Genomic DNA, 26,713 nt, shown 5'->3' with positions numbered 1-26,713 from the left:
TCTCAAACTGTTGTTTTTTACTTTATGTCAAGCTGCCCTAGATAGCCAAAACCTGTAGCTGGCACAGAATTCAAGGGTGTACATTAAGTAGAATATGTATCATAGGTGGTACATATTCCATGTGCTGCTGGTTTGCACTGGTTCGGGTGAACTGGTAGTGGCGGCGGTGTGAGGCTCCGCCCACCCACCTACCCTGACATCCTCATGAATCTTCTGTGCATTCCTAGACACGCGCGCTCTCACTACCGAACCGGTAGTGAAGAAAATAGAATACCATCGCTGATGTGCATATATGTTCAGCAGAATAATGCCTATTTGACAGAGGCTGCAGTGGTTCTTGGTAGGCTTCAAGCTAATGATGATTTCTTATCAAGCCTCTTATGGCTTGTATCCTTGTTTCTGGACTACATATCCATTCTACATTCTATAGCAAGGGTATCAAACTCGCGACGACACATAATCGTCATGTGACGTATCACAACTTTTTCCCCTTTGCTAAATTGGGATGGGCATGGCCAGCGCGTGATGCCAGCGTGTGATGCATCTGGCCTGCGGGCCACGGGTTTGACACCCCTGCTCTATAGCCAGAATAGAAGGCAGCCAATACTCACTCCTTAAGAGATCAAGAGAGTTGTGGTACTCCCCTTGCTCCACAACAGCTTGGTGCCTGCAATCAACTTTGCTCTCCTTTTACCCTTCAGAAGTAATGAAAACAGTCCTTTTCTCTACAGAGAGGAAAACTTTTAATTGGGGGACAGCAACGAACATGCTTTAATTTTTTGTTCGTTTGTTATGTTGTGTTTCAATGTTGCAATATTGTAATCCACCGAGAGTCTGAGGAGCAGTCATAATATGAATTACTGGAATAAATAAAAAAGCTGTGGTGTGGAGTTTCTTGATATGGGCAGAATTGTATCTTTCAGCACACATAGGGTTAAGTGAAAAGGTTATAGTAATCTAGTATGCAGTTTCCCTTTTTACTGCACTCATTAGCAGTGGCAAGTCCAAGCTGCAGTCCATGTCAGTAATTTACATTTCATTGCTAAGTGACTGTTCTTGTTCAAGGGCTTTTTCTAAGGCTGTTGAACATACTTGTATTGAGAATAAACAGAGTAGAAGAATTGAAAGCCAAATACCCTGCCAGGCTTTTCACTAGGTTCTGAAGTTTCCAATAGATAACTGATTAGTGTTGCATGGAGCATTATGAGAATAAAAAGATAAAGCCTATAAAATTATGGCAGGTGGGATATCCTATTTTAAATCTCCTTTTGTTATTGCTTTTATAACCATCCTCCTTAACTTTTCTCTCCCGCTAATCCTTCTCCGAACGTGGAACTCCAACTTGTTGGAGAGAAAGCAAGACAACAGCGCAATGTCTACTAGGCTGCTTCTCTCTGCTCCCTCCTCTCCCCCCACCACTTTGTAAGTAAAGTCTGTTATGAGGATTGAAGAAACAAAAGATTTAATAAGCTTTGCAGCTCCCTGGGATCAAATTATAAAGCAGAGAGATCCTGCAGAATTCTTGTTCTGGGACTTGATTCTCCTATTTGGCCTGATGGTGCTAGCTTGTGGTAGCATGTTTAATTTGACGGCATATACATCATGCATAAGACAAATGGCATGAACTGGAGGAATATTGTGTTGACAGGGTATGATACTGGTGATCTGAGCATGCCTATCTAGGCATTACTGTTTGTGACAATCATTGGCACAGCTTTATTATTTTTTTAATTGATCTGAACAACACAGAAGTTTCTTTGTTTTTTTTTCTTAGATATACATATGTTGCTTTTAATTTTTTTAAATACGCCACTAAGAGTCATTTTGGAGTTAAGCAACTTTGAAATTGAAGTAGTGAATAAAAATAAAGTCCTGAGTTAGCACACAATTAATGATCTGGAAAAAGTATTCTTTTTTTCAATATGGCTTTGTCTTTCTTTCTTTTTCAAATGTTTGCATAAGCTAGACCTGTTTTCCTGATACAGGAGATACCTAAAGAAATACCATTGCCTGTTGTCTGAAAATATCAAATTAACTATATTATATTGACAACATGTATCAGTATTGAAATAATAAATAAAACATAACAATATTGTTCTGTGTGAAGTGCTGCATTAGGAATGCACTGAAAAGCCTGAAATATTTTTCTTTTTTAAGTATACTATTATAAAACACAAGTAATGCATTATATTATTTGAAATAACTTTCTTAGAATTGTCAGCCTTTTCAGATTTTACAAAATTGATATGTGGGTTGACTTGCGTCCCTTTGGGAATTGTGTCAGTGCCTTGTCCTCATTTTGCATTTTCAGAAAGAATAATAAAATACAGTATTTTACCTGCTTTATGTTGTCTTTTAATACTGTATACTAACATAATTTTAAAAAAAACTATCGGAAAGTTCATCACTTTTTATTAAAATTGAACACAGTAATCCTACAAAAGTCAGCCAGTGCTTTCAATACTCTGTTTAGACATGTGGATCTATATTGGAACTGATGCACTGTCTACATAGAAAAATATTAAATATGTTTATTAAAATCCGACACAATCCTAAACATACCAGTGTTTCATCCATGCTGGTTAACATTTTGCTGCTTGATACTAACACCAAAACAAAACTAAAAAGCTCTAGAGCTAAAACAATAAAAACAAATCCTGATGGTTTGTTAGGATTTTTGACTGAAATTGCAGTAATCAGTCATAGTCACAGTTTGCTCATGCTTTTAACTATTTTATGACCATTTCTATCTGTCACTAATGAGACTGAAGGTTTTAACACATTTTTGTCCACAGGATAGTAATCACAGTTTGAGCAAAAAGCAATATTCACATTTAAAGAGAAGGTTATATAGTCAAGAGTGTTTGTTGCATACCTACCCTGTTTCCGTGAAAATAAGACCTCCCTGAATAATAAGCCCAGTCAGGCTTTTGAGCACATGCGCTAAAATAAGCCCTCCCCGAAAGTATTGCAATACAGCAGCAGCCCTAAGATGACCACGTTCGCTGCCTCCTGCACCTCAAAAATAATAAGACCTCCCTGAAAATAAGGCCAAGTGCTTATTTCGGGGGGGGGGGTGTCAAAAGAAAATAAGACCCTGTCTTATTTTGGGGGAAACACGGTAGCTATAGAAGAAAAAGATTCAAGTTTAAACAAAGTTATTTAAGAAATGTTTATTCAAATTTCAAACACAGAGGAATCTTTTTGAAACAAGCCCATATTATGAAAAAAATAGCAATAGCATTTAGACTTATATATTTATTTATTTATTATTTATTTATTTTATTTATTTATTATTTTGACTTCTTAGTCGCCCCCTCTCCCCCAAGGGACTCGGGGCGACGTACACCAGCAGCGGTTACAACGATACAATATGGAGGAGGTAGAACAATAAATAAATAAATTACAATAATTTAAAACAATTAGAAAACCCCAATAATAGTTAAATTTAAAAATTAAAATTAAAAATGCCCAAGAGGTGGAGAAGCTCTAAATTAAGCCAGGCCGGCTAGTCGGAACAGGTGGGTCTTAAGTTTCATGCGGAAGGAGCGGAGGTCAGTCGTTGTCCTAATGTCTGGGGGGAGGTCATTCCAAAGGGTAGGGCCCATCACAGAGAAGGCCCTACTCCTGGGCGCCGCCCTCTGACAATCTCTGGAGGACGGCACCCAGAGTAGTCTCTGTGCGAGCGAATAGGTCGCAGGGATGTGTGGGGCAGAACGCGATCCCGCAGGTAGCTAGGCCACTTAGCTATACCACTTCACAGTGTTTTACAGCCCTCTCTAAGTGGTTTACATAGTCAGCATATTGCCCCCCAACAATCTGAGTCCTCATTTTACCAACCTCAGCAGGATGGAAAGCTGAGTCAACCTTGAGCTGGTGAGATTTGAACTGCCAAATTGGAGGCAGCATGATTTTGTTGGCATACCTGCCACTAATCCATTGACCCATATTCTATTGTTCTAGCGTCAAGAAGTATTGACTTGAGAAGATTACCATTTGTCAAATAGAAGGATATACTAAAATTTGGTATAACAACTAAAGAACCTGGGTTTGGGAATGTTTTCACCTACTTCCAACAATACTCTCCATAGGACAAATGAAACTCTCCATGTGCTGTTGTCTCTTGGCCCAAGAGGCCCTTGTCAGGCACGAAAGACCACGTCCACTTATGAATACTCACACAACTGGTCATCCCTTCTGTTGAATTAGGGTGAAGGTAATTGTTTTTTCACTGTCATTCTCATGCTGGAAAAAGGTGCCTTTGAAATAAATGTTGTATCTTTCATCATCTCATTTCAATTTATTTAAAATCTCAGTATGAGAATATACTATTTCCTTGTATATAATGGGAATTGACTTCAGACTTTGAACAATGATACCCCATAAATTGTTCCTTTATTTAAATTCTCCTTCAACTTTTGTATAATCTGACATACTGTATTAATTAATATTCCCTATATAGTTTAATTTCAAATGTCAAAATTACACATATTGAACTTTTTGGGGGTTTTATTTAATATCTAAAATTATCATGTAGAAGTACTGTAAAACCTTTTAATGGATTGAAATATTTATTGAATGCAAAAATATGTCATTGTGACAATTTATGTCATGTATGATGATGTTGTGCAAATACTGCCAATGACTTCATTTACTTCAATTTAAGCAATTTGAATGGCAATTCTACACATACCACACAAATTATGTCATTTGCACAATTGATGTTTAATAATGTCATCAGGCAAACAATGTATACCACTGTAAATTTGATTTATTGCATGTGTAGTCTGTTACATCAAATCAAGCTTTTGCGGTAATGATTTCAGGTGATGGATGCATTGACTCCAACATCAGGACTAGAATATTAAAATTATTACTTTTTAAATTACTTTCCTTAAATGTAGCATAACAGCCTATACTAATTTCCTCAAAGTCTATCAATTGTGTCACTTCCTATTCATCTAGATTGTTGGGGCAATATGCTGGTTCTGTAAACCGCTTAGAGAGGGCAGTAGAGCACCGTGAAGCAGTGAATAAGTCTAAATGCTATTGCTACATTAGTGGTTCAAAAAAGTCTTAGTGATACCTGCCTGCTTCAGAGTACTTTTGAAGCAAACTTTGCTTTTTAATCAAAATCATTCTGAAGTTTTGACTACGTTAGTCACTCTCAGTTAAATGTGTTTTTGTATTTGAAATATTAATTATTCACCTCTATAAGTTTTATAGATCATAATGAATGGAAATGTCTTGATTATAGTTCATGATCATATCAAAGACTCATATCTTTGGAAAACTGCTACCTTTTTAGTATTAACCTGCAGAAGTTAATCCTGCACCCTCAAATTAATTAGGCTTCAAGGAGAAAACAGGAATTCTACCAGTGCACTTTCCCAACTGCTACTGAATGATAATAAAAGCACTTTCAGCAGGCCAGTTTGGTATAGTGGTGAAGACACCTGAATAGGAGCCTGTGAGTTCTGGTCCTGCTTTGGCTGTTAAGCCAGCTGGGTGATTTGGGGCTAGTCACACTTGCTCAGTCCTGGAAAAAAGACAATGGCAAACCACTCCACAAAATCTTGTCAGGAAAACTGCAGGGATTTGTCCAGATAATTTACCAAGAGTCAATATTGACTTGAAGACATCCCCCCTAAACCAAAAAAATAATAATGTTTGCTGTCATTAATGGAACTACGAATTTTAAATTGTACCAGCAAATTCTATAGGAAAATGTTTGAGTAGCTATTCATGAACTGAATCTCCAGAGAAAGTGGATCATGTAGCAAAAGACCATGACTTTATGAGCAAAGAATGTTTAAAGTAGAAGAAAGTTAATATTTTGGAATGGCCAAGTCAAAAGCCTTAATTCTATAGAAATGAGAGAAAGAAACTAAGGTTATTTGTGTAAGAAGGAATGAACATGACAGACTCCATTTTACACTTTAGTTAAAGTTAAAGCTAAATACTAAAATACTAAAGACAGCAGTGTCACAAGTGATTTTTGTAACAATCAGCTAACAATGTAATAAACAATGGAACTATTAGGGGATTTCCAGAAGGGGAAGTTTTGAGTAACTCTTCATAAACTGAAACGCCAGAGAAAGTGGATCATGCAGCAGAAGACCATGACTTTATGAGCAAAGAATGTTTAAAGTAGAAGAAAGTTAATATTTTGGAATGGCCAAGTCAAAAGCCTATTGAAATATTGTGGAAGGACCTGAAATAGAGTGTTGAGGTGAGGAAGCCTACTAACATTCCTGAACCGAAGCAGTTTAGTAAGGAGGAGTGAGCTAACATTTCTCTAAGCCAAATGCGCAGGATTGTTCAACAGTTATTGAAAATGTCATTACAGTTATTGGTGCCCAAGAGGGACACATCACGTATTGAAACGAAAAGTTCACATACTTTAGCCGCATGCCAATTTTGATTCATTTGTTAATTGGCTTCTCTTTTTCTAGTTTCAGCTCTTGCGGGGAGAAAAGATAACATAGCTGGTCAATAGAAATATTGAAAATTCAAAAGGGTCCACAAACTTTTAGACACCCTGTGTGCCTTAATTATGAAGCATTTGAATAAAGTGTAATGCATCATACATTATTATCAGTAAGAATAATTAGGGGAAGAGAGATTGTGCTGCTTACCTGGTTTAGTGTTAAAAAAAAATCATCTTCAAATGACAGTGTTCACATTTTATACATATTGAAGACTAAAAAAATCTGCAATGTTAATAGATAATCAAATCTGATTTTTATTTTTTGCAAAACAGAAGCAGTCTCAGATGCTTCTGGGAACTCATTAGAAATAAATGGAGCAAACACACTACAGGAATCCAAACACAAATCTATTTTTAAGGGAATCTTGAGCTTTTGCTGTAGAAGTGTTTGAACATCCATCCTATTAATTGTAGAAACTACTTAAGATATTCAGTGTCAGCGATCAAGGCCAAGTGTGGAGAATAACTATAGTAGTTCTACTTTCAAAATTCTTGAAAACCATTTAAGGATGTCAGTAGGAGGTAAATTAAAGCCATATGCATTAAGAAGCTAATAATTTGAAAAATGTACAGGAGCAATGAACCTTGGAGTTTGTCAAGCATTGAAATGACTATTGGAAACAGCACTGTGTAGTTCTAAATAACAAAATAAAAGTAAAATGAAGTTATTCAATCTAAAGTTGAATCATCATGACTTCAGTAATCCAAACTCAAGCCCAGCACTATTGAGCAAATCTCAATAAAATTCAAGCATTACAAGATTTTTTTTGAGTGGAGAGATATAATCTCCATTTTCATCTAAAAAGTTATAATTTAGTAATGTTAGACACAGAATTAAAAACAAATCTTGTGTGCACAAGACATTAAAATAATCCAGAATATTTCTTTCATTTTGTATTTTCTTTTCTGCTATTAGTTCTCTGCAAGAAACACTCCTTTATCCAAATGACTTGTTTTCAAGTAACTATGCAAAGGAATGCACCATTGTGTGTCATTCTTTCAGACCATACATTTAACTTCTTGGATTTTTTTCATATGCTTAATGTTTTGATTGATATATTTTTTTTCTAACCCAAAATGCACCATCTAAAATGGTGCTAGGTAGTATTACAGCCACATTTGAGCAAGATTCTTCAAATCATCAGATAGGACATTGGTAGTTCCTACTTGTTCAGAAATTCTGCCTGAGTCTCTGATTTAGATGAAATACTACAGTCATCCAATTCACATAAACAGCAGCTTGGCAGGCAGTTCAAGTCTCACCGGCTCAAGGTTGACTCAGCCTCCCATCCTTCCAATGTTGGTAAAATGAGGCCCTAGATTGTTGGGATATATAAGTAGTATATAATTCTTAAGTGCTATTGCTACAAACAGTCTATTTGCCAAGTCAAATACCAGAAGTTAGAAAGGCACCAGCACATTCAAAAGAAGGGCCTGGGTTAGGCAAATTTGTTGATGCTGTTAAAGGTATCACTACAAGATACAAGCTGTCTTAAGTAAAGCTACTTTTTGCAATTGACTGATAGGATTTTGTCAATGCCAATGATAATTCATTAGTGCTCCAAATGTTTTGGGGTTGTACTGCCAAGTCTTGCTGTTAACTGCTTTGCCTGTTAGATTTTTAAAAAAATATATACTGGCCATGTAATACTGTAGTATGCCATGCCTCTTTTCTATTTTTTATTTGGTCTTTCTTGCAGGCCAGTTTGGTCCCTTGGGTATTTAGTTAAGCTTTCATGGCATCTTCTTCCCTGCCCTTCAGATATTCTTCCAATGCCCATTCACCTTGTTCAGCGGTCTGGTGTATTTGCAAAATTCCATGCCCGCCTATGTTCCTTGGTAAATAGAGTCTGTCAACATTGCTTCATGTTTGTAGTGATCGTCTTCATCTAGATTCTTGATGTTATTTCTACTGGTGATACAGTGGTTAGAATGTAATATTGCAAGCTAACTCTGCCCACAGCCTGAAGTTTGATCCTGACCGGTTGACTCAGCCTTCCAGCCTTCTGAGGTCTGTAAAATGAGGACCCAGATTGTTGGGGGGCAATATGCTGACATTGTAAACTGCTTAGAATGGGCTGTAAAGCACTATGGAGCAATATATAAGTCTTAAGTGCTATTGCTAAGTGCTATAGGGCATTTGATTCCTCCAATTTTCATTATTTTTCCTCTGTTAATGGTAAAAGTGGCACATTTGTCCTGTCCTAATTGCATTCCTGCGTCATAGGACCTTGCTTTTGTAATGGAAATGCATGGATGCGAAGTGACCAAGAGTTGAACTTAATTTATAGGAGACTTCATAATTTTGTGATTGAGTCAATTCCTAAAATTTCTTTGATGTTGCTATACTACTACCAAGCTATTTCAACAGAATCTAGTGTAGCGAATTTGATGGTAGAATTTTATAATTGCAAGAACAATCAACAAAAACCGTCTCTGGAATAGTCTTGAAGCTACTCTGGCATTTCTATGCTGTTAGGTTTCAGGTTTGGTATGTGATTTTTTTATTTTATTTACACAAATGCTTTTAATTCAGTCTGGTCTAATCTTTATTGCTATTTTTTAATGTTACACAAGCAAATCTGGGCCAAATGTTATCAGAAAAGAAAAACTATTACCATGGTTAATATTTGCTGTTTTTATTTGGGTAATTTCCTCTTTCTCAGCTTATCATCCTTCATGTTCTCTCTATCTCTTTCTTCTTTTTTCTTTTGGGAGAAAAAAGTTGGAGTTCTTAAGGCTTTGTTGCTTCTGCCTTCTCTTTGTATTGATCAGTAATACTAAAAAAGAGATGAGTTAACATAAACCCGAGTAGACTCTGTAACCTTCCCCCCTTCCGTCTTTCTGGAAATGTAGATGCAATAACATTTGCAGTTGAAAAGGTTCATTCTCAGTTTCTAATGTTTAAGGATGCAAATGAAGCATTTTGTCTCTTCTGTGCCTGGAGGTGTTATGCAAGAAAACAGAAAGAGGTTTCTAGGATTAGTTCCACAGATTCCTTTTATCATGTAAAAATCTATGACTGATTTGATTGCCAGGAACTGAGGAAATCCTATATGGAAAACATCTAAAGAAAATTCCTCCCATGTTTCACTTTCCTTCTATCTAAATCAGTAACCACCTTGATAGTTACAGGGAATATTTGTTGGAATGCATGCAATTTTCTATTTATTTTGATTATTATTGTTCTCGCTTGGTTTCATGTTTCTATACGCTCCTTGATTATTTCGGTGTTCTGTTTGGAAAAGTACACCATTGTATTAAAACAAAAATAGATTTGGATGCTGATTATTGGTTTTGTCTAGCTGCAGTTCCTTTTCCAAGATTTTAACTCCCTATTCTCTTTTAGTTTTAGTTGATGTGACAGAGAGCGAATGTGGGAATCCATGTATTGTTTACAGTTATTTTATGCATTTATTTATTCCTTTAAATATTACAACTAAGCAATAGTGCTTAGATTTGTCTTACAGGGAAGATGGGCAGCATAAACATTTAGCAAGCAAGCAAGCAAATAAACAAACATTTAAGAGAGTCTGTGCTTAAGGCATCAGGCTAGAAACTGGGAGGCTTTGTGTTATAGTCCCACATTAGATGCAGAAATCAACTGGGTACTTTGGACCAGCCAAAATCTCAGCTCTAAGAGGGAAAGTAATAGCAAACCACATGGCAGCTTTCAGGAATGAACACTGTTGAAGGTACAGAAATAAAAAAAAATACTTTTTTCAAATAATGACATGAATCCAGCTTCATCCATGTTTGAGATTGGTCTGTCTGTCTGTCTGTATCTGTATCTCTTTAGGACAGGGGTGTCCAAACTTGGGAACTTTAAAACTTGTGGACTTCAACTCCCAGAATTCCCCAGCCAGCCAAGTCTTAAAGTTCCCAAGTTTGGACACCCCTGCTTTAGAACATCAGACTAAAATGGAAGATATTCTTGATTAGCTTGAAGGTTGGTATTTAGAAATCTCTTCTTCTGGGAAAAAAATTAAAAGTCCATTTTGCATATTTTCAGCCCTTATAAAAGAAAAAAAAAAGTTGTCTTTACGTGAATCTTAAAGAAGGCAGAATGAAATCCTGAGCTATATTACACAACATATCTTAGTATGTTCTTGTGGCATCTCAGAGTTATGACCTAGTTGCCTTTTTCTCACTCATGAGATGCTACAGATAAGTCAGGCAAAATATTTTATAACTTTCAGCTAGTTTTCCTTTTAATTTGTACAAACAGTAATTATGAGATCTTTGTTTTCTCTTCCTCATATATACTCTTAATGTACTATTTCAAGTTAAAGTTACGGTGCTTGTAGTACATATGTGAACTATGTTCAAAGAGGTCTATTGTAATACTCTTCCTTCTCGTCCTTCTTTATTTCTTCAGGCATCAGAAGGTGTTGTTTTCATCGGACCAGATATGCATGCCATTCACGCAATGGGAGACAAGATAGAAAGCAAACTGTTAGCTAAGAAAGCAAAGGTCAATACTATACCGGGTTATGATGGGGTGATAAAGGTAAGATTTTTTAAAAAATTAACTAGTTATATAACCTCATTTTTAATTTAAAAAGCCCTTCCTGGATTAAGATTAGGGTTAAACATAAGGTACATAATTACAATTTTCAGTGGGGCAGTGAGATTTATGATAGAAATATTGCATATAATAAGTTGTTGAGATGAATAAAACTCTTTATTTTGCGTAAAAGAATAGTAAACTCAAAACTATCACTGTGATCTGTCTCACATAATACTATGTATGTGAGCTCCCTAGTCTTATGATTGCATAACTATGTGGGATAAATACAAGTATAAATAAATAATTAAATAATAAATCAATAAGAGAGAAGCTTTTCTTCACAAAAACAGTGTTTTGAAGAGCTAGTGATTTGTTTCCCCATATAATGAAATGACTGCCATAGGTAGATAGAAGATAGGAAAATTTGGGAACAACCCTGCTGCACGTGTGAGTTAAACCACTTCCCTCCCCATAAAAATGATACCGTGTAGTACTTCAATTCAATTTTAAGAAGTTGCTTCAGAGTATCATTAACCTGCTGCTTTTTCTTTTACGTGTCATGAAGTATCTTTTGGAAATCAAATTAGAATTGTCAGCCGCCTGGGCTTTGATTTAGGCCATATAAATGTTTTAAAAATCAAATCAAAGAACACGAATCATTGCAAACCGCGGTAAAAATGGTCAAGAATCAATTTTCTTAGCTCTGTAGTTTTGCCATGGCCCCTATTACGTGATCGCTTGAAATATGATATAGTAGAGAAAGGCATGAAAATTGTGGGACCTGTGAATGAAAAATTTCTGCTGTGCTTTAAATGTTAAACATAATACAGGTGGTCCTTGGTTACTGACCATTCACTTAGCAACAGTTCAGAGTTACAGCAGCGCTGAATGAGGAAACATGCAGACAGTCCATTTGCCACCTTCATTGCCAGCTTTTGACCACAAAGTCAATGAGGAAACTGGCAGAAAGTCACAGGTGACAATCACGTGACATCACACCTAACTTCTGGTTAACCACCTAATCATCTCAACTAGAATTGCCATCGTAAGTCAGTGTGGTCATGTAACATTAAGCTTTACAACCATATTACTTAGCGATGGGATTCCTACAGCTAATTACCTTTGTTAACTAAGGACTGCCTGTATCTTGCTCATTGTAACATTGTTCCAAGTTTCTTAAGGAAACCATTCATTTAGTGACCATTTGGTTGCAACAGCACTGAAAAAAGTGCTGTTGGACCATATTTCACACTCTTTTTAGTGCTATTATAACCAAATAGTCAGTAAATGAACGGTTGTAAATCAAAGACTACCTATGTTCATATTGTGTAGTGCAGGGATGTTGAATTCTTATTTAATTGAGGGCCACATCAGGGTTGTTTGACCTCAGAGGGCCTGGGGTGGTGGTGGGGCATGGCTGGGGTAGGCGTGGTTGTTTTTGACCCAGCAGGGTGCTGCACGAGGCCGTGGAGGCTGAAAACGGGCTGCGGGAGACCACTTGCGGCCCATTTTGGCCAGCAGAGGCACTGCAGGCTGGTCCTTTGATATTTCCAGGCTCCAGATTTAATCAGCCTTGAGTTTGACACTCCTGGTGTAGTGCAATAGCATAGCATAGCATTCTGGGTCAAAATGAGTTTGATGGTGGGGTTCTAGCTTGAGAAATGCAGGTGGGATATTTTCTGTTTTGGAGCCAGTCAGTGACTTTCACTTTAATTTGTCCTGTTTTGACCATACAAAGAAACCTTTGCAAAAATCGTGGGTTGAGGGGGGCAAGTGACCAAGCATGTATTGCATCATGATACAAATTCTGCATCTTACATGCCTAGTTCTGACCCATAGCTAGCATGGAGGCCTATGCTGGAAATGTTTGTACCTTGCTGATATCTACTGTAGAAAAAAGTGTGGGTCAAACACAAGGTTGTCAACAAGGTACAGTTAAATGAAAGTCCAAACAACTACTGTGATGATATCATTGAAACTCCATCTGGGTTTTTTTTTTTTTTAATCTGGTAGGGTGCTCTACAGTTAACACCAATACAGCTTTTCTTTTGACTGTTTGGATCATATCCTGCAGACACCCCCTCTTCGATGTTATTAGCCTTAAGCACTTAAAATAAGAATGTAGTGGCTTTTGGATAAGTATTTTATACAAAATATGATGTGATACTTAAATGTAATATGAACAGAGTGGGATGGAGCCCATTAAATGGCTGGTATGAGGATGTGTTGCTTTTGGGGTGGGTGGGTGTTTTTTATTATGTTTATTTTTTATTATGTTTATTTCTTTTATTTTGTGTTTTTATCTCCTGTTAGCCTCCATGAGTCACCATGAGTGAGTAGGCAGCAATATAAATTTAAATAAATAAGTAAAATATGGATTTAATTTTTGTTTTATGGAGAGAGAGTGTAGATAGCTTTGAACAATATAATAGTTATTTATTGTTTTCACTACCTTTGGCCTTCAGTCCGAACCAGTTCCCATGACAGCCATTGCTAGATATTAAAATGGCCCAAATCCATAGCTACAGGACACCTATTTGCATAAAATTTGCCAGCTGTTTTATATGGAATTGCAAACGGGCCAATTTCAATTGTGAAATAAACTTTGCAATGTTTTTTTGATCTTGGTCTTTAGATTAGGGCATCATTGGGAATAATACCATCCTACTTATTAAGGCTGTAATACAGACAAAATAATATATGAAGCATAAAATGTGAAAGGTGTTCTGTACATGCTAAATATGATATTGTATATAGACATTAAGATAAATTGAACAAAATGTGCAACCAAAATAAAGATTTGGTTATGGAAGCCATGTCCAAATATAAACATTAATGGGCCTTAAAGAAACTGGGACTCTTCACTTGTTTTTACTTTCCTGTAGGCTTCTGTAGAAATGTACGTTTACCTGTCACAATTCCTCCACCTGTTCTGACCTAGGCTTCCCAAGAGCATGACAAAAACCCCTTTTAATAATTTACTGTGAATTCTGCTCATTCACATCCCGCAAAGTCTTTCAAGGGAGGATTTACAGTCACAGACCTTATCTGGCTTATCTGAGAGCTGACAGGCCAATATCTGCAAAACTTGGCAAGGAGTCTCAGAGAGTCATGAACCAATTAAATGAACTAATTATCTTCTGCAAACTCCACTCCCCTTTCGCTCCTCTTTTATTTCCTCTGGGAAGGGCCATTCATCTTCCACCTGTGGCCTTAATCCCAAGTCGACCCCTGTTCTTTAGCTGTTCTATTCGTGTGGCAACTCTGCGCATGCGCACATTGGGAACAGGGTCCAGCTGTTTGTCTGTCTCACTGTCTCACTCTGAAGGCAGCTGATAACTGGCATACGGCTTTGGCCCTCCAACACAGAGCCTTCCCCAGATGTCAGAATCCTGACATCTCTAATCTTGCCTTTCTTGGAGAATGTATAAAATATTTCCCCTTCATCTGAACAAAATATGCAAGCATACATGCCTAAATGTACACTTGAAGTCATTACATTTGTTTACCTTTTCACAAGTAGAAAACAATTTGGGGCATTAAGCCTCCTCTTCCCTCTTTCAAGAGACTCATCTTTCTATAGGTGGTCCGTAGGTCCATAGAACCTCATTGGATGTGTCCAGGCAGCATGTATGGATGCTTGTGTGTCAAGAGAAGGAGATCAGCTAGTAAACACCATTTTAAGGATCCCCACCTATATGCCAATTAAACTTAGAAAAATGTTAATTTTCCTAAGCTTTTGCCATTTGGCAAAGGGATGTGATAATCTTCAGAGGAATAACAAACTAGAGAGTTAGTTGTTTTCCCTTATTCCCTATAAAACCTCCCTCCCCCAAGCGGTAAACTATTTGCCCCAATGTTAAATCTGAACTCTCATTGTAAGTCAGATCTGGGTAAGGAGGTGGTCTAGGATTGCAGCGGGGAGAAGATGGAAAAGGTGTAAGTACCCTTTCCTTCTTATAAGCATAACATAGAAATCCAGACCCTGCATGGCAATGAAGCTTGGGGAGGTAAAAACAAAATATTTTCCATTGTTAATTGGAAGAGCAAAAGAATTAGAAATGGAAAATATGTTTCCATTTGGTTTCCAGAACATGTATCCAGGCTTAAGTTCAGAATTCTGTTTCTTGAAATTCTTACTGGATTGGTTTTATAGACCAAGAAGACATAAATAGAAACTTAACATCTCCATGATTGGGAATGTTTAGAAGAAGAAAAAAACATGGAGAGAAAAATCCTGGGGAAATAAGAAAGGAAGACTTCTCAACTTTTTCTTTTTGTTCTTTCTCTTTTCAGAAGTAGACTGGCTGACTTTTAAATAGAAGAGAGTAGGTTCGATGCATCTATGGGCTCTGACTAGAGGAAGAGCGTTTATTATTCTAATATTTTCACAAACAGTGCGCTGATAGGATGGTGAAATAGCTTTTATTTTTGAAGGGAATTATAGCCTAACACTCCTAATAAATAACAGCCCAATAAAAGGAGTAATAAAGAGTACTTTTAGTGCCACTTTGAAATGTAAATGGCATACAGTAACTAGTTGACTTCTTATAAGCTTGAAGTCTGAAGCAGTTAGTCCTGGGTGGCAGGTATCTAAAAGAGAGAGGAAGAACTAGGTTGCTTCAACTTTAAAATTCTGTTAATAAAGCTATGCATGAATTTTTGGGAGAAAAAGAAATATGGAAGTTTCCTCCTTGGTTTTACAGTAATCAGGCTCTTCCTCAGTCCTCACTCTTCCTGCATTTTATTCAAGAGGCTCTAATTGTCTGTATTTGGCAGGTTTAACACTTCCTGACAGAGAGGCTATTAAGGGGAAGTATTCTCACATAACTGTCACAGGCAGGAACAAAGAACCTTCAGACTCAATGTGTGGAAATCACTAACATTCTTAAATGACTCTTTTCATGCATTTTTAAAAGTCCCTCTAAGCTAGAACTTGGTGCCTGCCGGGGCTCTGCAGCGAAAACAACAAGGTGTAACAGTAAACCTTGATTTTATTCTTTCCTGCTTTTTGGGATGGATTTCTGTTTGGTTTAAAAGCAGTTTTTGTTTGTAAAATCTCATTAACAGATGTGCCTATTTGAATTAAATACACATACACATACAGAGATACCCGCACATTTAAAGCTGATAGTAGTTTCAGGGCTGCTTTGAACTTAACAGGCACTATTTGCAGAGAAGAATAGTTAATGAAAGGAAATTAAATTTTCTAACTACTTCCTGTATCAGCTTCCTTAATCTTCCTCACACTCTTAGTAGGTACTAAAAAGATTTTGTTTTAATGATTGGTTAACAAGAATCTGCCAGCCCCTTTTTCTTTGAGGCAAGGCTAATTCTTGTTTCATTAAACCCAAAGTTTTAAAATATCAGTTTTCATTTTAATGTTCAAAAGTCAGTCCCTACGGATTAAGTCATATAGATTAGCTGGAGTGTTCTGAATATACGATATACTAATCCAGCAGCAGTTTTAAAAACAACAGTGAATGAAACAAAGAATTGAGAGCTCATCAATTTGCTTTGGGTTTTAGAAAGGCAGGCCTTCCAAGCATAAATCTTCTCACGCTTAATTCTATTTTTATTTCTTTGCAGTAGGAGAAATAGTTTTGGTTGCTATTTTTGAACAGTTGAGTGTCAGAAATCTGCACTGATGTGGTCAGAGGAGATCTTGTGGATTTGTTCAAGATTGTAGTTCAAGATTTGTTTGTACTGCTGGGGATTGGGATCTTCTATAGAAAAATAAAGCAATAATGCCCTTTTAACCATTTTTTGAACTATGTTTTGTTACTTTCTCCACGTGTGTATCGTATTCGGAATCTTAATTCTAAAATAAAAATAAGTGGATGTAACAGTTTGTATTCTGTTGTTAAAATGCCAAATGCTATTAATGTTTGTGAGTTGAAGTTTCATTTAAGGTTAGGATTACTTTTTGAATTATTAACCTCCACCCTGACTCCCTCCCTTCACCCAATTTATGCAACGTTATATTGGAAGTTTTTCTGTAGATCTTCTAAGACTTGTGTTGATTCTGAAGCTTAGCCAAACAATAGAGAATCAACTCCCCCTGCTGACTATATCTAGGCCAACATGATGCACCGGTACCTTAGAAGACAGGAAAAAACTAAAAAAGCAAAGAAAAAAGGGTATTAGCTGGCTGCTGACAAATCCTAATGTTCTAATCTTTGCTTCTTAACAAAACCTTCTAAATTCAATAATTTGGGCAACTTGAGCAATCCTTCTGTAGTCCTGTTGTTTTTTGTTTTGTGTTTCACTAAGTGATTCTTCATTGCTTAAGGGCTGTGTAATGCAAGTGACAAAGGTAAAATTTACATTTCACTGGAATTAATTTTATATTTCTCTGAATGATGTGGGTCAGAAGGTTGTAAAATCAAACGTTAAATATACTGAAAAAGGCAGTGTATTGCAGTCATTGCCCTAGAGACATTGAACAGCACTGATGGGATTAGAAGGATTTAAATTATTTAAAAGAAATAGACCAAATAAAAGAGGAGGTGGAGTTACACTATGTATAAGAAATAACTACATCTCTACAGAAATCGAGCACAACAATGATGAGAACTATCTTGAATGCATTTGGGTCAATATTAAAGGTTGGGGGGGAAATGACATTGCCATAGGTCTATACTACAGGCCACCCAACCAAGCAGAGGAAGAAGATGAACTTTCTGCTAGTCAGCTAACTAAGGTATGTAGGAAGCACACCACAATAGTAATGGGGGATTTTAACTACCCCGACGTCAACTGGGAAACAAGCTCTGCACCAATGGAAGATCCAACAGATTCCTAACGAACCTAGCAGACAACTTTGTTTCCCAAAAAGTAGAGAAGGGAACAAGGGGATCGGCCATATTAGACTTAATTCTCACTAACAGAGAGGAAATGATAGAAGGTGCTGAAGGCATAGGAACCCTGGGGGCAAGTGACCATGCAATATTGGAATTCAACATTATGCAACCACAAGTAGTAGAACAACGTCAAACTAGAGTCTTGGATTTTAAGAGAGCTAATTTCAATAAACTTAGAGAGAGCTTGGGAAGAATTCCATGGATGAGAATCCTCAAGGGGAAAACAACTCAAGAAGCTTGGAAAATTTTGAAAAATGAGATTACAAAAGTTCAGTCTAGCACAATACCAATGAAGAAGAAAAATAACAACTCCCAAAACAAACCAGCATAGCTGCATAAAGAACTCTGACAAATTGAAAGACAAAAAGTTAAGTATAAAAAGTGGAAAGAGGGGGACATAACTAAGGCAGAATATCAGCAAATAGCTCGAGCTGTAAAGATGAAATAAGGAAAGCTAAGGCTCACAATGAAGAAAGGCTTGCCACAAAAGTAAAAAATAACAAAAAAAGCTTCTTCCAACATGTTAAAAACAAGAAAAAGGTTAAGGAAACAATTGGTCCATTGCTGGGAAAAAGTGACAAGAAGGTGACAAGCAACAGGGAGAAAGCAGAACTATTTAACTCATTTTTTGCATCTGTCTTTACACAAAGGGATAAAACAGTCCAACCTATCAAAAACAGCACTACAAAAATCAGATTAGGAACACAAATTGAAATAGGGAAGAAAATGGTAAGTGAACACCTGTCTACTCTAGACGAGTTCAAATCACCAGGACTGTATGGATTACACCCCAGGGTTCTGAAGGAACTGGCAGAAGGGATCTCAGAACCACTGAACTATATCTTTCAGAGATCCTGGAGCAACAGGGAACTGCCAGAGGAAAAGAACTGATGTGGTTCCCATCTTCAAAAAAAGGAAAAAAAAGTAGATCCAGGAAACTACAGACCTATCAGCCTGACCTCAATACCAGGAAAGATTCTGGAAAAGATAATCAAGCAATGAATTAGCGAACACCTGTAAGAAGTAAACTAAGTAATAGCCAAAAGCCAACATGGGTTTGTCAAAAACAGATCATGCCAGACTAATCTTAATGCATTCTTTGACAAAGTGACACTCCAGAAGACAGGTTAAGATACAGAAGGATCTTGACAAACTTGAACATTGGGTACTATCTAATAAAATGAAATTCAATGGTGAAAAGAGTAAGGTTCTACATTTAGGCAAGAAAAACGAAATGCACAGGTACAGTATAGGTGGTACCTTGCTCAATAGTTGTAACTGTGAGAGGGATCTTGGAGTCCTAGTGGACAACCATTAAATATGAGCCAGCAGTGTGCAGCAGCTGCCAGAAAAGCCAACACAGTTTTATGCTACATAAACAGAGGGATAGAATCAAGATCACGTGAAGTGTTAATACCACTTTATAATACTTTAGTAAGGTCACACTTGGAATACTGCATTGAGTTTTGGTTGCCACGATGTAGAAAAGATGTGGAGATTCTAGAAAGAGTGCAGAGAAGAGCAACAAATATGAGTAGGGGACTGGAGACTAAAACATACGAAGAACGTTTGCAGGAACTGGGTATGTCGAGTTTAATGAAAAGAAGAACTAAGGGAGACATGATAGCAGTGTTCCAATATCTCAGGGGTTGCCACAAAGAAGAGGGAGTCAAACTATTCTCCAGGGCACCTGCGGGTAGAACAAGAAGCAATGGGTGGAAACTAATCAAGGAGAGAAGCAACTTAGAACTGAGGAGAAATTTCCTGACAGTTAGAACAATTAATCAGTGGAATAGCTTGCCTCCAGAAGTTGTGAATGCCCCAACACTGGAAGTCTTTAAGAAGATGTTGGATAGCCATTTGTCTGAAATGGTATAGGGTTTCCTGCCTAGGCAGGGGGTTGGACTAGAAGACCTCCAAGGTCCCTTCCAACTCTGCTATTGTATTATTGTATTATTATATTATTAATGGTGGGTCCAATTTCCTGCTTTTACAGGATGCAGATGAAGCTGTCCGAATTGCAAGGGAAATTGGTAAGTTAGGGTATCTTTACATGGGGACTGCAAGAGATGCGCATGTTTTTCAGAAGATGTTCTTGGCTAAATTATCTATTTAATCAGGAATCTCTGTGGAACACATGATTTTCGTTTTCAAATTCTCTATTGCTATAAGAACTGGAAGATGTTATTTGCACAATTCTATATTTATATCTACATGAATAGCATTTTAGCAATTTATGTTGCCAACAGAATGACATAGCCCTAATCTGTTTAAAAATCGGGTATTTCATGAGTTTGCTTACATTTTGTTGTAAATAAGCTGCTAGGGCATGACCAGAGTTGATTCTTAGAGAGCTAATATAATTGTACTTATATTGTTTTGTGATCCAATATACTGTATGCTTTGGTGAGCTACAAGTAAGGATAGAATTTATGTTCATTCTACCTCCAAATTTGACTTTTTAAAATAATAGAACCTTCTTACTTGTTTTACAAAATGATTTTTCATTGAAATTGAGTGGTTTAAAAATGTTTTGAAATATGGAATGGGTGTCAGCTGACTCCTTTGAAGTCAGTTATTGAATCAGGAGAACCTAAACTATTTCTCTGGATCATTGTCTACATTGTCTACATTTTGACAACTTCATTCTTCCAGAATATTTTTTTTTTAACCTTTTGAAATGTTGAAGTGGCTGAAGTGTAAGAAGTAACCATTCCTTCAAACTGTGGTTGATTTCTGGTGACAGCATTCATGCAATTTTGCTGGCGGTATTCTATCTTGATCTGGATGCGCAAGTACTAACAAGAGTTCATCCTGCTTAGGCTTTGAAATAAGACAAAGTTGACTAGATGCTACCACCTGCTAAGGTGGCATGGAGATTATAAATCCAATTAAATCTAAACTTATATTTGATCTTGGCCTATATTATGTGATAGTGTCTTAGAGAGATTAAAATTTATTCAGAAATCTTTGGCCAGTTGTTATTTCTTAATCAAAGTAACCTATATGAAAAGGGAGAATATGAACATTACAAAAGAGAGATCCAACCTAGATATATGGAGAATTTTGTGACAGTGAGCAGAATTAATCAGTAGAATGGCTTACCTTCAGAAGTTGTGGGTGCTCAATCATTGGATAATCATTTGTTTGAAATGGTATAAGGCCCCCTGCTTGAGCAGGAGGTTGAATTAGAAGACCTCCAAGGTCTCTTCCAACAATTCTGATTCTGATTCTGTCCCTATTCCTTTTCCCCTTCCCCAAACTAAGAAATGCAGAACTTAAGAAGTCTTATGGTTGTTATGAAACATAAGACATAGTTGACTAACTTTGTGACCTTGCACATGAGGAATGTTTTAATGAGAAATTTTCTTCTAAAACAAAGCTAAATTTCTAGGTACAAAAAGCAGTTTTGGGGAAAATGGAAATAGGAGAACAGGGAAGGCTACAATCACCATTGTGTACAGAATTTCAAATAAAATCAATATTATTATTATCACCTTGAATAAGCTGGACCTTTTGCTTTGATATTTTTAGGCAGGTTCTCTTTGTTGTTCTGTTTCTCTGAGGTTTTTTCCCCCCAGTTTTCCAAAATAGAGAGCATAAATGAAAGGCAGACTCCGTGGGGAGATTAATTGACTCGTTGTCCAATGAAGGATAGTGGCCCATCTCTAGGTCTATTCAGCATATCAAATTATTTAGAGCAGCGTTCCCCAACCTTTCTGGCTTTGCAAACCGGCAAGGGGCAGGGGAGGCAAGATGGTTCCGCAGGAATGGTGGGTGAGCGTGCGCATACAGCTCCATTTGAACAATGGAGCTGCACACGCGCTCACCCGCTGCTTACACAGCCCAGTTCTGATTGGGATGCAGCTTGGTACTAGGCTACGGCCCGGGAGTTGGGGATCCTTGATTTAGATATTGTCTACCTTCCTAATGTCCCTTTTCAGAACAGGAAATGTGCAGGCTTCTTTTTGCCAGTTTTATTTAAATGGGATATTAATTTGGGGTGGGGTGGGGGATGTTAGTATAATATTGCCAATGATCAGAGTTTAATGCAAGTTGTATTGATATGTAACACCAAAGTTTGGTGTTTTTTCAATTATTTCATAAAAATAATCCAGCATGAAGTGTGCACCTGCAAAAAAATGATTCATCTCTAGTCAATTCAATTTTCTACCCAATACACATACGACAAATTTTGAAGTTCTTCATTCAAAGATTGTAGAGAACGCACCATATCCCACTCTGATAGGTATTCATTGAGTCTAAATTGTTTAATACAATCTGGAGAGATTTCTTACATTTCTAGGGCTCCATTGAGACATGTTTCCCAGTCTTGGTAGGGAGAACATTTTTAAATAATAGTAAATATTTTCTATAGTACTGCATGAAATTGTCCAGGAAGTCAGAAATAAGTTCAGTATAATTTGGAATGTCCAAGTTAAATTCTAGATCTAAACCTCATAAAAATAACAATTCATGCTAAAAATACTTAGATAATGCAGAAACAATTTACTATGTAGGAGTGGCAAAAATATATATACAGCAATGTATATGTAAGAATCATTTTTTGACATGAAAATTCAGTTGACATAGAGCAAGATGAAAATGTGAAGCTTAATCAAATCACATAAAATCTGTATTCAAAATTATGTACTGCTGTCAAATTTTAAACTGTGTCTGACTAACTTTGTGCCAACAATTTAATTAGTTGGAAATAAAATTACCCAAGAAAAGGGAGCATTTCTTAACTCTTCATCTAATGATATTTAAGAAATAATAATCAATACAGGTAAAAATAAAAGAACTCTGAGAGTTTCCATCATATATGACACTCTCATAATATATATTGGTTATAATCTTGTTTCATACAGCTAATTGTGTTCTTTAATACATAATATTCCTTGTGAGGTGAATTGCTTGCCATCTCCTTTTCCTTCAATTCCTTTTTAAGAATGCAAATTCAGAAAAAATATATTTAATAAAATAAGATCAGATGGTATCAAAACTTAAAAGTCTTTGTGGTAGCCATCACCTACATAAGTAAAGAGAAAAGAGTATGTCAGCTGAATGAAATACAGGACAGGTAGTCCTTAACTTATGACACAATTTGGAGCAGAGTTTTCATTGCTAAGCAAAGTGATTGTTAAGTAAGTCACATCTGATTTTATGACCTTTTCTGCCACAGTTGTTAAATGTATCACTACAGTTGTTAATTGAGTCACATGATCATTAAGCGAATCTGGCTTCCCCCATTGACTTTCATTGTTGGAAGCTGGCTGGGAAGGGTAGAAATGGTAACCATGTGATCTCAGGATTCTTCAACCATTATAAAAAGAAGGCGGTTGCCAAGTGCCTGAATTTTGATCATGTTACCATGGGGATTCTGTGATGGTCATGAGACTGAGTGCCAGTTGTAAGTCATTTTTTTTGGCACCATTGCAACTTTGAATAGTTGCTAAATGAATGGTTGTGACTTGAGGATTCCATATGCACAACGTTTACTTTAAAACTGAAGACTTCTTTATTGATCTATTATCCGAATATTGGTTGTTTTTCCACAATTTTGTTTAAAATGTAAAAACCCTCAGAATGGTCTGACTGCTTCATATTTAACATCTGGTGCTTTGATTGGACTAATGAAATGATGCCATTAATTTAACACACTGTTGTTGTTTTTCCCGTAGGTCTTCATATCATGTTAAGTTGAAATTCCAATTTCTTTTTAAAAAAATGGTTTTGCTTGTTTGAGGATCTTTTGATGAAAAACAGGGCTTTAGATATTTATTGAAATGCTGTGTTTTATTGGTTGTTGGCTAATTCAATCTGATAAACTTAAATTCAGGCGATTGCTGTCATTAAAACTACACTACTGTACAGATAACGCAGTTTAAATTCCTCTTCCCAGCAGAAAGCTTTTTAATAAGCTTGTTATTGACCTTGTCATTGAACATGTGGTCAGTTGTCATAAATGTATGATCAAAATTTAAATTTCTGTCTTAATTGTTCCCTGCTGCTAGGCTACCCTGTGATGATCAAGGCTTCGGCAGGTGGTGGTGGAAAAGGCATGAGAGTCGCATGGAATGATGAAGAAGCCAGGTGAGGTGCTGTCCAGAAATCAGTTTTGATGACTACATCTGCTTTCAAATGCAACTATGCCATTCTTTCTTTTTAAAGCTCTCATAAACTATGATAAACTAGGAGTTAAGCAGCAAATGAACAGGTTTTTGCTCTTATTCGCTAGGCCAGGGGTGTCCAAACTTGGGAACTTTAAGACTTGTGGACTTCAACTCCCAGAATTCCCCAGCTGGGGAATTCTGGGAGTTGAAGTCCACAAGTCTTAAAGTTCCCAAGTTTGGACACCCCTGCCCTAGGCAGTCTGTTTCAGGTAGTCCTCAACTGATGACCATTCATTTAATGATTCTTCAAAATTATGTCAATGCTGAAAAAAGTTGCTTATGACCAGTCACTAATATGTGTGATCATGTGATCAAAATTTGGGTACGTGGCAGCCGGCCACGTATGTACAACTGTTGCAGCATTCTGGAGTCATGGGATTACAATGTATGATGTTCTCAGGGGGTTTTCAGCAAGTAAAGTCAATGGAGAAAGTCTGATTCACTTAACAACCACATGACTTGCTTAATAACTGCAGCAAAAAAGCACATAAACTTGGGTGCAACCCATTTAACAAGCCCCATCATTTAGCGATGTAAGATCATTTGTGGTCTATGGTGCTCCATTCTAAGGAGCATGGACTAGGAGTTCCATTTTCCCAATCAGTATGACAGTGGGCAAGCTGTTCCTGCAGAACAGCTAAGGTGCTAACATGGGGGGAAATACCCTGGTTTACCTTAACACTTTCCTTATACAGGATTTTTGTATATATGCCTATATTTTTTTTTCTGTCCGTATGATTCCATTACTATTCCATAATTTTATTCATACATTAGATACATTAATCCCATATTTTCCAGAAGCTTGGGAGCCTGAAGTAGGATGGCACAGCTTTTTAATGGCAGGACTGATGCCATGGAAAAGCTCTTTGATTGAAATCAGGCTAGCTGCCGCATTGATTTTTTTTGGGGGGGGGATTTGAAAATGTAATGGTTGAATAAAGCTTTCCCCTGACTTTATACAGTATATAATGCCATCCATTTTTTGTTTTATTTTTACTCTTTTTTGGGGACAGTTTTGGTTGCTAATATTTGTTGTGCTCCTCCCTTTATTTTAAATGTATTTGTGGTAAATTATTTCTATTTATAGTCTATGTAAGCTGTTGAGAGTCATTTTTGATTGCAGTGTGATAGAAAGGTGTTGAATATGTAAATAAACAAATCCTATAATGACATTAGCTGATTAATTGTTTACAAGATTTGCTTTATTCACCAACACAATCCAATTAATTTTGCCAATAGAATTTAACTGTTGACTTTCAAATATTTTCAGTGACTAAAACAGGATTTCACTTTTGGAGAGATGAGTTGATGGGGCTGGTATAGTGGAGAAATTCATATATTTTTTTTACTACTGGTTCTGTGGGCATGGCTTGGTGGGCATGGCGTGGCTTCGTGGGCGTGGTGGTGGAGGATACTGCAAAATCTCAATTCCCACCCCACTCTGGGGCCAGCCAGAGGTGGCATTTTCCAGTTCTTTGAACTACTCAAAATTTCTGCTATCAGTTCTCCGAACTACTCAACATTTTCGCTACTGGTTCTCCAGAACCTGTCAGAACCTGCTGGATTTCACCCCTGGGCTGGTAGGAAGTATGTGTTTGTATGTTGGAAGGACCCACAAATAGCTTCCTCACAACTTCATATTAGTTTGCATGTCAACTGAGGAGGGTGTTTAACCATGTTCTTTCTTCAGAATCTTAGCAAGCCTGGTTGCTGTTTTCACCAATCTTCAATATCTTCAGTAATATTATTGCAAAAAGTTTTTGGCTTTATCATCTTAATGATTGCTGATTATCTGAAATTAATAATAACAAGAAAACCGTTATTTTGCCAACACCAGGATTCTGCATCCAGAATATCCAATCAGTATTGTGTACATATCAACTTTATTCATACCCACAAGCACACATAGTTAAATTATGGCATCCGAAAAAGAAAAGGGATTGTTCATCAACAAACTGATTTTTGCAATTGAAAGGAGTTGAACATGGAGATGGTTCACCAGATGAAGGCCCTAATGGTTTTGATTGGAGTTTTATTTTTATTTTATAGTTTAGAAATGTGATTTATGAAGTTATCTTTAATTGGCTAGAAAAAAAATGCACATTAGAAACTTTAAAAAAAATGTAAATTATGGCTAACAGGCCACTAATTAGCCTCACTTATTTATGTTGATCTAAAAGACTTTTCATTTATACACATATTAGATATGAATGTTTCCCTAAGGTGTAGAAATTCCCCAGGCAACATAGTCATTGTTTATTTCTGTTTTATTATCAAATAGCTTTTTTGCTGGGTTTATAATGTTTTTTGCATTTGTATAGTTTCCTTCATGGATAATATAGCATGGGAGAGGAGAGCAGGTTAGCATAGTATGAACAAAAAGAGAGACATCTTGGAATTAGCCGTAGATTTTATATGCCCTATAAATTTAATAGAAATTCTTCACTTCCACGTGTGCATGGATATACAGGTGAAACTCGAAAAATTAGAATATCGTGCAAAAGTTCATTTATTTCAGTAATGCAACTTAAAAGGTGAAACTAATATATGAGATAGACACATTACAGGCAAAGCAAGATAGTTCAAACCGCGATTTGTCATAATTGTGATGATTATAGCTTACAGCTCATGAAAACCCCAAATCCACCATCTCAGAAAATTAGAATATTACATG

The 26,713-nt window shown here is 36.7% G+C and overlaps 1 protein-coding gene across 2 annotated transcripts in view; it reads left to right on the top strand.

Moving 5' to 3' along the window:
• Window positions 1-26,713, top strand: part of PCCA (propionyl-CoA carboxylase subunit alpha) — a 239,420-nt gene that overhangs the window by 59,926 nt on the left and 152,781 nt on the right. For both annotated transcript variants that reach the window (XM_081946260.1, XM_081946261.1), the window contains exons 7-9: window positions 10,869-11,000; window positions 19,860-19,896; window positions 23,881-23,959. In XM_081946260.1, coding sequence (XP_081802386.1) covers window positions 10,869-11,000; window positions 19,860-19,896; window positions 23,881-23,959 — 248 coding nt within the window. The remainder of the gene's footprint in view (window positions 1-10,868; window positions 11,001-19,859; window positions 19,897-23,880; window positions 23,960-26,713) is intronic.

This window comes from Natrix helvetica (assembly GCF_964273705.1).
Source record: "Natrix helvetica genome assembly, chromosome: 3".
NCBI classification, from domain to species: domain Eukaryota; kingdom Metazoa; phylum Chordata; class Lepidosauria; order Squamata; family Natricidae; genus Natrix; species Natrix helvetica.
This window is presented reverse-complemented; position numbering and strand designations above follow the sequence as displayed.